The 12,457-nt window shown below is 38.6% G+C and overlaps 1 protein-coding gene across 1 annotated transcript in view; it reads right to left on the bottom strand.

The window, feature by feature from the left end:
- col3a1 (collagen type III alpha 1 chain) overlaps nt 1–12,457 on the bottom strand; it is a 98,774-nt gene that overhangs the window by 5,323 nt on the left and 80,994 nt on the right. Inside the window, exons 35-47 of the mRNA XM_008117578.3 lie at nt 12,210–12,263; nt 10,085–10,192; nt 8,380–8,433; nt 6,605–6,658; nt 5,538–5,699; nt 4,347–4,454; nt 3,644–3,751; nt 2,459–2,512; nt 2,182–2,289; nt 1,209–1,262; nt 1,005–1,112; nt 324–377; nt 77–184 (exon numbers count right to left, since the gene is read on the bottom strand). Of these exons, the coding sequence (XP_008115785.1) occupies nt 77–184; nt 324–377; nt 1,005–1,112; nt 1,209–1,262; nt 2,182–2,289; nt 2,459–2,512; nt 3,644–3,751; nt 4,347–4,454; nt 5,538–5,699; nt 6,605–6,658; nt 8,380–8,433; nt 10,085–10,192; nt 12,210–12,263 (1,134 nt within the window). The remainder of the gene's footprint in view (nt 1–76; nt 185–323; nt 378–1,004; nt 1,113–1,208; nt 1,263–2,181; nt 2,290–2,458; nt 2,513–3,643; nt 3,752–4,346; nt 4,455–5,537; nt 5,700–6,604; nt 6,659–8,379; nt 8,434–10,084; nt 10,193–12,209; nt 12,264–12,457) is intronic.

Here is a 12,457-nt window from a genome sequence, read left to right as displayed (position 1 = left end):
GTTTGAAAAAATATTTTTGGTGTCTAAAAAGAAACAAACACGCCCTCAAAGCCACAAAAGATACTGATTTTCTTACCGCAGTTCCGCTTTCACCTCGACTGCCCCGTGGACCTGGTGGACCAATGGGACCTGGATAACCACTTGTACCATCTTTTCCAGGTGGACCACTTGGTCCAGGGGGACCCTAAAGAGCACAGGAAACAAGACATTATCAGCACTAATTGGCCTGAAATTTATGGATTTCATTTTGACAGCCGAGTTGCTATTTGAGGTGGCCTTCAGTTAAGACTAAATAATAGCACAGCAATAGGGAAGTTACTTACTCTTGCACCTGATGGTCCTGGGCTTCCATTTGGACCTTGGGGACCCAGTGCACCCTGTTAAAACAAGAATAACATAACATGAGGTATTAATATTCGGATTCAACCCTGCTCTCCTTGCATCATTAGCTCTGGCCCTATCCACACTGACCACTTAGATTGGTGTAGATTTGCATAAGACCCATGTAGCTACATGCTGCACAGGGCTGATTCGTGGTAATGTGGGACAAAGCCACCTTGTTGTGATCCTGCCTTTGCATTGCCAAAAGTTGGACGATACTTTGAATTCTGCCCGATAATTTGGAGTATCTGCCAACTTAGTGTCAATGAGGAAAGTTGGAATGGCTGCAACAATCTCAACTAACAGTTCAATAAATGGGACCCTAATTATTCAATCCCTTTTTTGGTGATACTTTATTTCCTATTCCAATGGCAAATTAATAGCCAAAAACCATTATACTTGGCCTTAAAGACATGTCTACTTTAATCTCCCAAACTATGTAATTATGTATACACTTTGAGATGAAAACTATTCATGGAAAGGATCAAACACAGTTATTTTACATAGGAGTTGTTTGTGCTCTTCTGTTTAATGGATCGACATAGTGGATTATGGTTATTTATTTCATCATTTAGGGAATCCAGCCATTTTGTTTACCTGACCAAAGATTTCTAAAAACTTACCGCTGGACCAGGAGGACCTGGGTTACCAGGGAATCCTCGATGACCTTTGATACCATTGAGACCACGTTCACCAGCTTCACCTTTATCCCCACGCGCACCAGCAGGACCCTTTAGAAATATATTAACGAAAAGTCTTTTTTTAAAAAAAGACCTAAGGTCAAAGAGAATGAGCAACGTCCAAAATGTTTGTGTATGAAGACTTACCGGAGCACCCCGTATACCAGCAGGACCTGAAGGGCCAACTGGACCAGCGGGTCCCTTTAGGAAAATAGAAATGGAGATACATAAGGATGACATCTATGTCCAACATAAATATTCTACAGTCAGCTCTCCACATACACTCTGGTTAGGGGAACTGTACCATTGTTAAAAGTAAAAGACTGTAAATAATATTTCTTCACTTGAGAGAATATCTTTCTCGGAATATCTGGTTTCTCAAGCATGACTTTTTTGGGTTAACTTCTATCAAATCCTACTGGAAGACCTAGAGATTCCTACAGAGATGCTCCTTCTAGAAACACTCTACGTCCTTCAGCATAACACTATGATCATCCTCCAGTAGAAGTTGACATTAGAGTTGCACTGGAGGATCTAGCGATTATGAGAGGGAACTGTTTATAATCAAATTCATAAATGTAAAATGTCATAGCTCAACCTAAAACATTATACTCTGAAATATGCCACTTCTCATCATGTGTTGTCTTAATGATAAACTATGGCTTTGCATAAGAATATTCACTTAGATCAGTTGAGTGATTGTTTGTTATCAGTGAACATGACCTCTCTGATTGTTTAAGATGTTCTTTTTATGTTATTCAGTTATGTTTTTCAAGGATTTTAGGAAAACATACTGCTCTTTTACTGTTCCCAGCATTTCAGAACAAATTCAATTCAAAAGTAACAAGCCCATTTTGAAGGCTTTGCAAATCCCTAATTACAGATAATTCATTGATTAGATTTCCCACCTAGTCTGCAACAACTTTTGCAATTGTTAAGATACTTGGTAATCTCTGGTATTATTGTTAGATCCCCCTTTCTTTTGTAAAAAAACTGCAATGTCACACTAATGTAAATAAATTATATGTTACTGTTAATATTCTACTACTTAAATATTGTACAGAGAGCAAAAATGTTCCAACAATATATTCAGGCACTTCCATGCTGTTTTCATACTTACTGGATGTCCTCTGTCACCTGGTTTTCCAGCAGGACCGCTATTACCTGGGGGACCAACATGACCTGGAGCCCCTGGTAAACCAGGTGAACCATTTTCACCACGATCACCCTGGGGAGAAAAGCAATAAGAGCCAATGTCAGCAGCACATTTAATTAGTAAATGGTTGATGAGTTAAGCACAAGTAATCTCTAGAATTGATCATACTCTAGAAATAACACCCACTAATACTGGCTTTTCAACTGGCATGAAAGCATAAGTTGATTAGGTAGCTTCTCACCTTTGGTCCTGAAGATCCATCACGACCTGGTAAACCATCTGATCCAGCGTTGCCCTAAAAATACAGAATGGTGTGTTTAAATGTAGACATAGAAATTAAAGCAATGAGAGAAACAATAAAACCTAGCTGTTGAATAAGTTGGTTTTCAAGTAGGATTTCTACTAAGAATTTAATAATTAAGATTTTCATTCTTTAAGTTATCTTCATTATAAAGGCTAATCAAAGATTATTCACCAGTGCTGATTCACTCCGACACATTTACCAAACCAGATCCAGTATCCAGTGATGATTTTTATGTGTGAAAGAGCCATAAGAGATATAAGACCAGCTGAGTATTTACATTCCCTAAGACATAGTGTTTTTCAGTTGAAACAATGTCCTCATTCAGCTTGAACTTAGATAAATTGGTAATCAAATGCAGAGGAGCTGCATGATGTAAATGTTTAAGACCCAGAGGTATGAACCTGAAGAAAGAGGTTCCCTCTCAATTTCTCCAGCAAACCAACCAATCTACCCATTGAGTACAAAATGAGCCACAATCCTACCATGCAGCTCCAGAGCTTGGAAAACTAACTACTCTTAGCTCTGGCCAAACCACCAAAGAGGAAGCTCCTCCAACTTCCCCATCCCTTGTAGCTGACACAAATTCCTATTCCCGCTAACCAATAGTGGAGGACTCACTGCCAAGATCCTATATATGTACATAGCATGTATCATGTTCATTCATCCTCTGTCAGCTTTCACAAGCCAGGATGTTGTGAAGTTCTTGATGTTGTTGCTTACTAGTAGGAAAGGCAGTTGATTCATATCACATTGAAGCAGCTGGTTTTAGTTTATCTTGGTGGGAAGAAATGAAAATATGTTCTTCAAGGAAACACACCCACATTTTCTTTTGGGGAGCAGCTCAGAGCACCTATTCTTGAAGATCGGGATCACTTCCTTGTGGCCCATTATTTCTAGTAAGAAGTTGCAGCAGAAGACCTTCTTAAGCCTGACAGCTGTTGGGTGGAGATTTTTGGATGGAACACTAGGGCAAGAGAGTAGCTTTCTGTGTCCTATACAAAAAGGGATCTATGTACATAAGCTGCACTTAAGTATCTGTAAGGCATCTCATTTCAGATGTTCAACCAAAGTGTGATAAGCATTAATTTCCTGGCTTCAACTACAAAGAGCAGATTTACTTACATCTCTGCCTGGTTCTCCAGGTGTTCCACTGATACCAGGAGGACCCTGTGCACCAGGAGGTCCACGTTCTCCTGGGCTACCATTTGATCCTGGTTTTCCGTCTTCACCCTATGTTGGAGGAAAAAAAATGGACTGATGATATGCTGGCATTTCTGGATTATGATACGTTGGTCAATCAAAAGTTAACAGTATCAGAAAATATACTTAACTACCTGGTAGATGGTCATAAACATGTGATATTAACATATTATTCATACCTGTTAGTTGTCACAGTCTAAAAAAGGATGGTTTGAGGGGCTTCCCTATATGCCAGGTGTATACATTCATTATTTTCCTGCACATAACAAAACCTCAGCTTCTAAAATTAGTTAATGAATGCTATTTGTCTCTGAAGTTATTAAGCTCTAGCTTAAGATGGGGAACTTTAGACCAGTGTGAAGGACAGGGAATTTATTTGGAGGTGTTATGGAATGGTGGAAGAGGCCTGTGGATATCTATTAAAATTGAAAATTGTTCCCCATCATCTGACATTTTAAAGAAAGAAAAATGATGCTTACTGCACTACTTTTTGTAATAACCTCCCTACTTCTATTATGTAGAAACAAACCACAGTTTAAACATAAATTTTAAACACCCAGCTTTTACTTTACCCATTGTTGTCCCAAATATTTTGCATGATTTAAAGAATGAAATAAATCTTCACCCTTGGGCCGCTTAGACCGGAAGGTCCTGGTAAACCTCTCATGCCAGGCAATCCTACAATACCACGTTGTCCTGGTGGCCCCAAGATACCGGACGGACCTGGTGATCCCTAAAGGGACACAGAACAGATAGGGACAAGAAATAGTTAACAACAGGTTTGGAAGTACAGGTATTGTCTATATTTACTGAGAGTCAGGTACTTGGAAAATAGAGCCTGCTTCTATTGCTCACTAAGCTCAGCTGAGCAGAGGAAAGTCTAGTCCTCAAGGAATTTATTTATTTATTTATTTACAGCATTAATATTCCACCCTTCTCACCCCGAAGGGGACTCAGGGAGGATCACATTACACATAGGCAAACATTCAATGCCTTTTAACATAGAACAAAGACAAACAAACATAGGCTCCGAGCCCGGGCCTCGAACTCATGACCTCCTGGTCAGAGTGATTCATTGCAGTGATTGATTACAGCTGCTCTCCAGCCTGCACCACAGCCATAGCATAAAGGAAAATATCTGCTCTATTTTGAGATTATTTCATGATATACCCATTCTCATTCTCATTTCAAGTCATATCCTTCTCATGCTTTACAAAAATTGTTAGGAATATTAAGGCCAAGTTATGATTCGAAATAGCAACACCTGCCTCATTAGAAGATTTATGTGATCCTAATAGCCATAAAACTATTTTGTAAAAGCATAGCAAAACAAAAAAGCAAAAAAGAAAAGAAAAGAAATGAAAGTCTCCTTGCAGGTAAAGAGCCTATGGTGCTAAAGCCGGAAAAGATTCACACTCAGAAAAGAGGGACTTTTAGATGTAGTGCCAAATCACACTTTGATGCTATCTAACAACCTTGTCACATGGAGTTACTCTGTGTTGTCAGGGGATGTGGAGAACCCAGCGCACTACATCCCACATCATCTAGCTTTAGTAAAGGGCAATCACATGGGGAGAAGCGTCAATTGCGTGTGAATCGGAATAATGTGAACTGGCCTCATTTAGTAGAATTTGCCACCTCAGTCTAATAGAGGGGCATGGCATCCCAAATGGCCTCATTCATGCTGCTTGCCTCCATGATGTACTATGTCTGAACTGTTGGGTGCATTACATTCAAGGGCAAATCCATTTTTTGTAACGTGACCCTTCAAAACTGAGATGCATAGTATACTTGAGTAAATACGGCATGTACTTACTGGTTCTCCTCTTGCACCTGATGGGCCTTTTTCACCTGGGACACCAGGCTCACCTTTTGGACCTGCAGCACCTGGGCTACCAACGGGGCCAGTAGAACCAGCTGGACCAGGGGGTCCATCTTTGCCTGCAGGGCCTGCATTGCCTGGTTGTCCAGGGTTTCCCTATAAATAAGGATTGAAAAATGAAGCTTGAAATGGCATATTTGCCCATTTTAGTATAATCACAAAACCACTGAGAATTTACAATAATTTACAGTACATATACTTGAATATGTAAATGGCTATATGTACAAATATTTTATAAAGTAATTCATAAAAGACTGAAAAATGTTATTTATGATAAATAGGAGAAGACTCAAATCTAGATACAGAGACTTGTTTCCAAAACCTGTCTCTATACTGTTAATTCCTTTACTAGTATTTGAATTTCCCTGCCAGGGATTCTGCAATTGCACTGCACTGACCCAGTGTGACTTGAAAGAGATTGATCGATGGCGAACAAGTGTAGCACAGGGATTAGAAGGATGGTGATGGCTTCTGAACCATAACATTCACCTCACAGGAGATGATCCAGGTCATCCTTCTTGCAACTCAGTAGGATTTATTGATTTCATTTGTATGCTCCCTCTGCTCCCTGGCAGAGTCGATTAAAAGAAACATACAATTAAATGTAAAAACAATCTAAATCATGAATATAAAATAATTTTAAAATATAAAAAAATTAAAAGATTGATAAAAATTCTCAATAATAAGTTCCCCTGCTTACACACCAAAGACGTGTTTAAACAAAAAGGTCTTTGTCTATCGGTGCATGAAAAACAGGGAGGAGGCTCCTGAAAGTGGGAGCAGGCACTGAGAAGTTTCTCTCTCGTGTCCTTACCAGGTGGGCCTGTGATGGTGGTGGGACCAGGAAAATGCTTCCCCCTGTATATCTTAAAACTCTGGCAGGTTCATATGCAGAAGAGTTTTTTCCCCATCCATTTCAATAAAATAGACTGTAGAGTTCTGATTTTGTGCAAAGGAACAGAGCCACTAGAAGGATTTCAGAAAACAGTAGTGAGTCTTACATTGTTACCAGGAGGACCAGGTAAGCCACGAGCACCAGGAAAGCCAGCCTGACCCTGTAACAAACGGGCAACATTAATGTCAACAAAATAATATTGAACAAAATGTGGAAAAGGAGAAAGTTACAAAAGGATACCATCTGTATTTCAATGTATTATACATCTATATATATAAAAGGGTAATGAAATTTCAGCCTAGGACAAAACAACAAAACTACACACCCCAGAAACACTAAACTTGGCAGCACAAACCCTCATCCATTCCTCTACATTCATACAACAAAAATAAAATAAAAATAAAGTCCTAATTAGAGGGAGAGAAATAATTGTTTTTATCCAATTGCTGCCAGTTAGAAGGCTAATCTCTGCCCACTTGGTCTCCTAACAACCCACTCAGCCCAGGGGACAGGCAGAGTTAGGCCTCACTTAGGCCTCTTTCACACTGCCTATAAAATACAGATTATCAGATTTGAACTGGATTATATGGCAGTGTAGACTCAAGGCCCACACAACTATATAACCCATTTATAATCTTATATTATCTGCTTTGAACTGGATTATCTGGACTCTACACTGCCATATAATCCACTTCAGTGTGCATTTTATCCAGCTGTGAAGAAGGGGCCTCAGTTCTAAGCAGATAATATAAGATTATAAATATAATATGTAATAATTACTGTCATATAATAATACAGAACAATATAATATCTAAAATCAGGACAGTAAATAAAGAGCAACACTCTGAAAGCATAAGCCACAGCAACGCGTGGCCGGGCAAAGCTAGTATATGATGAAATAATTTTTTTTGCATGACGTAACTCAAAGATTTGACATGACCTAATGCTAAGGATGTTACTCAGAAATTTTTTCCAAATGACCAGTATGTAACACAATGAAGTGTTTAATCAATGTTAAAGAATAATAGATTTATAGTGGTAGACTCTTTCATGGATCATAGACTCTATACTTCATCAGTAGTATTTTGATTTGGGAGATATCTACAGGCAGTCCCCAAGTTATGAACAAGATAGGGCCTGCAGATTTGTTCTTAAGTTGAATTTGTTTCCAAGTCAGAACAGGTACATTTTAAGTATAACTCTAGCCATATACATATACATACATGTACATATATGTGTGGGTGCTTTGGATGGCACAGGGAAGGGCTAACACTTTTGTGGTGTTTACATTGCTCTCTGTGCCCCTGTTCAGAAGATTTCACCTCACTTTCTGTTCCTGTGATAATTGGATTTTTTAAAAAATTGGCTTGTTGTGGGAACAAGAATTGATGAGAAAGCTTCAGTGGAGACCCCATTCCCCCATGATACCTCTTTCAGGAGTGAATTTCCATTCCTAGGGGTAGATTTCTCTCACTTCCTGTTGTCTCACCCCCATTTTTAACTATGAGTCATTTGGAAGTCGGATTTTTTTTTTAACTCAGGGACTGCATGTATTCATCTTCTGCATGGCATCTTCTATAGGTATATCCATAATATCCAAAGATATGACACATTGTGAAAGAGAGTTATTGTACTAAATCTTTGTTCACAGGAAGAGACTACTGTATGTTTTTAGGTGGTTTCAAATGTATAAGGCCAGCTTGAGTATTTTGTATTTGTGCGTGTGAGGGGAAGAATTGCTATTTTCTCTGTTACCTCTAAGAACAAATTATCTTGGTCCAGTCCTGGTTGAGAGACCATAGAGACTAGTATCTTGGTGGAGCTGGAAAATATTGTATCTTTGCTTTTTGATCATGGTAAGATTAAAAAAGTAAAACTCACTGCGGGTCCTGGAGAACCACGCTCTCCTTTTCCACCTTGTGGACCAGAAGGACCCTAAACAGAAAGAAAGAATAATCATTAATAGCAAAGTATACTCATGTGTATGTCCAGAAATTTCAGTTTAAAAAAGCAATCCTCCAAAAAAGGTACTTATCCATAGATCAATGTGAGCAATGAACTTATTTAAAATCATGTTTTCATTTAATTTAATCCAAATTTATCAAATTTATTATTTAATCAAGTTTTAAGTGCCTAAATGTATTTTTGCTAACTATTACAAGAGTGTTAGGATAGGGATTGGTCTTTGTTGTGTATTTGTATACTTGTTTTTTGTCTTTAACTGTTGGTCAGAGGAGTAATCAATAAACAAATCTATCTATCTTATCAAAAAATGAAACATCACCTTGTCTCAGGGCCCTTCTACACAGGCCCTAAAATGTGAAAGAAACCGGGATAGTGGTGGTGAGATGATATTTGCTGAAAATGTGTGCTGGATTGCATTATCAGCTAAAAAATACATGATAAAAAGATGTATTTAAAATCCGATATCAGATGAAAAATGTGCATATTCACATCACTGTACATTCCTGTACTCAAGAATAACACGGGACTTGGTTGTGATATTCTGGTTTGGACTGCACATGTGCACACTTTAAAATCCCAAAACAGCTAATGAGGGCTGTAAACAAATGGAGCCATGGACACACAGGTGGCTAAATGGAAGCACAAATGGAAAGCAATTCCCATGAGTACTCTCTGCAACCATTACTTTATTCTGATGTTTATGAAATGAAACAAAGCTTGAATTTACACAATGAGAACCAACATGGTAAGGCAAGTGACTCCAAAGTGAAATGTGGTTCAAGAGGGCAAACCTAAAAGCAGCAGGAGGATGAGAAAAGACAATGACAAGAAATCTGCTTGTGTGTACATTTGTACAAGCACATCAGTGTTTAGCTCATGAGGTCCAGTGCATCTCAGAGAGTCAATAAAAATTAAAAGTAAACATCTGGCAGATGTCCTGGATCCATTTTGTGGATTTCTAAAATCCAATACAACTGAACCTATCTGGACTGTGAGGGACAATTTACCGGGACTGACAGATCTGTGTCTGGACTCTCCTTAGGGTCTCACAATTTGGTGAAAGGTAAAAGTTTAGTCCATCCTGAAAAAACCTAAAAGAAGCACCAACCCCCTGTACTCCCCCCACTACTGGCTTCTTTAATGGTTGGGTTGGGAAATGGCAGTGGACCATGTTACCACACCAAGACAGCATTAGTGCTTTCCTCTTTCCAAGGAATGCTCCTAGAATTATGCATGGTTAGATCAAAAACCTGCCTTAACTTATACATGTAGTCAATTTATCTTCCTAGTTCCTACCCACTTCTCCCTATGGGTCAAGGCACGAAACAATATAGGGGTTTTTGCTAGATAAATAGGATAAAAGGAAAATGGTGTGCCAGAATGCATAGGCTGGATGAGTTCAATTGATTGATAGAAATTGACTTTCCTATCCTCTACCAGTCCCAATGAAAATGCTAACAGAGGATGGGGTAGACTGCTAATAGGGATATTCTATGGTGCAGAGAAGCCCCACCTCCCCCAATTGTGTTGAGGTACTTTCCAGGATCACTGTTCTGATGAGTGAAGGCAGGTCCTGGAGCCAACCCACCCTGTGAAAATATAGGCAGTAATGAATACATACTGGTGCGCCAGGGCCTCCTGATGGACCAGCAGCCCCAGGGGGTCCAGGTTCTCCTCTTTCACCAGCAGGACCTTTATCTCCTTTCCCACCAGGTTCTCCATTTTGTCCCTGTGTACATATAAAAAGTATCATATATGTTTAATTTGAATACTTAATGAGACCTAAGAAGCTTAGTTTTGTCAAGCAGAAGGGTTCAAATGATGCTTAAACAATCTAAAGCCCCATCTACACTGCCTTATAAAATACAGATTATTTGATTTGAAATGGATTGTATAGCAGTGTAGACTCATATAATCCAATTCAAAGTAGATAATGTGGATCATCTGCTTTGACAATCTAGATAATATGGCAGTATAGATCTAGCCTGAGTCACAATAGTATATGTTTCAGAGACCTGCATGGTGTACTAGCTTAAGCAGTGAATCATGGCACTGGAGACTAGGGTTTGAATCCCTGCTCAGCCAAGGAGAACACCTAAGTTTGAGCAGGTCACCCTCTCTCAGCTTCAGACAAACCTGAACAAATCTTGCCAAGAATACCTTGTGTTAGGTTTGCTTTAGGGCTGTCATAAGTTGGAAACAACACAACAACAAAGTGTCTGTTTCATACTTCAGAGGGAGACAGTTGACATTGCTTGGCATAAAACAGAGGAGATGACACTGATTCATTGTGAATGAAATTATCAGTATTAGTAATAAGAGCTTGTTTTTGTACACTTCTCTTACTCTTCCACTCTGCCTCTCAATGAAACACTTATCACAGGGCCCATTCTTATTACAAAAAGAGCACTATATTTCACTTTATTTATTTACATCACTTTTACCCCGCCTTTCTCCCCGAAGGGACTCAAGGCGGCTTACAATAAATAGGCAAAAAATCAATGCCTAAAAACAATGTACAAAACAACAATTCATATAAGACAATGTACAAAACAACAATTCATATAAAAACAGAATGGAATACTGGGGCTTGTAGTTTGTAATTCTAGAATTCTAGAACACTTCTTTAGGAATTTTAGAACCTCTAGCACAATGATGGGGTAACCTTTTGCACTTGGTGTGTCAAAATTCACCAAAAAAACCTAGCATGACTTGGGTGGTGTGTCACTTTGAGAAAAAAACCATAATTTCACAATATGTATAGTTTAAATAACAAAAATATATAATGGTAATATAAAACTGTACCTAATAAATCAAAAATTATTTACTACCATTATTTCCATGTACAACAATCTATGGTACCTCTTGCAATTTCCACGCTGATTTCTCTCTATTGTAGTTTCAATGTAGTCATGAATAATATAATAATAATATAATAGTAATAATATAATAATATTCAATAATAATAGAATAATAATGGAATATATATATATATATATGTGTGTGTGTGTGTGTGTGTGTGTGTGTGTGTGTGTGTGTGTGTGTAATGTGCATGATTCCCATGGAGTAAACAACAAAACCCACTGGACCAAATCACACCAAATTTGGTCACAAAGGACATTAGTCATCTAATCAATCTGCATTTGGCAGCGTGTTGGCAAAAACGGCTAGGTAGGTCAGTGCTGACACGCGTGTCATAGGTTGGCCATCACTGCTCTAGCATAATCCTATGGTTAATTTCTGGTTTTTCTAAGAATGTTTAGGGCCAACATTGTGATTCTATGATCAGTTTCCTGTAGAAGGTAACTACAGAGTTGTGATGGATCGCCTAGAGATTCCTAAAGAGAACACTTCTCTGGCTATTTGTAGTCCTCTAATGCAATTCTATGGTCAGTGTCTGGTGGATGTTGACCATAGTGATATGTTGGAGAATTGAAAGATTCCTAAAGAAGTGTTTTCTCAGAGAGAGAAAAAAAGCTTTGTCATTTGCAATTTTCCTACTTCCATAATAATAATAATAATAATAATAATAATAATAATAATAATAATAAAACTTTATTTATACCCCGCCACCATCTCCCCAACGGGGACTCGGGGAGGCTTACATGGGGCCATGGGGGCCTTATGGCCACCATAAAACTGGATAACGTATTTTATACTATATGTGGAATGCAGATTCTATATCTAAAAAAGGTGATACGGTGAAAATACACTGCTCCCTCCTCTCCCCTGGTCCCCATACTCACAGGAGCTCCAGGGAAGCCAGCAGGGCCAGGGGGGCCGGATTCACCTCGATCACCCTGTGCATTACAAAGAAGGATGAGAGTAGTCATGCACAACTATCCAGGGTTAAAAAGAGTAAGTGTATTACATTTTAAAGCAGAATTTTATAAAATGAATTGGTGACTCACTTTTCAGACATACATAATTTCACAATTCAGTTTTACTAGCAAAGCAGAGGTTAAATCAACCCCATAGAAGATATATGAAGACA

This window comes from Anolis carolinensis, chromosome 1 (genome assembly GCF_035594765.1).
Source record: "Anolis carolinensis isolate JA03-04 chromosome 1, rAnoCar3.1.pri, whole genome shotgun sequence".
NCBI classification, from domain to species: Eukaryota; Metazoa; Chordata; class Lepidosauria; order Squamata; family Dactyloidae; genus Anolis; species Anolis carolinensis.
This window is presented reverse-complemented; position numbering and strand designations above follow the sequence as displayed.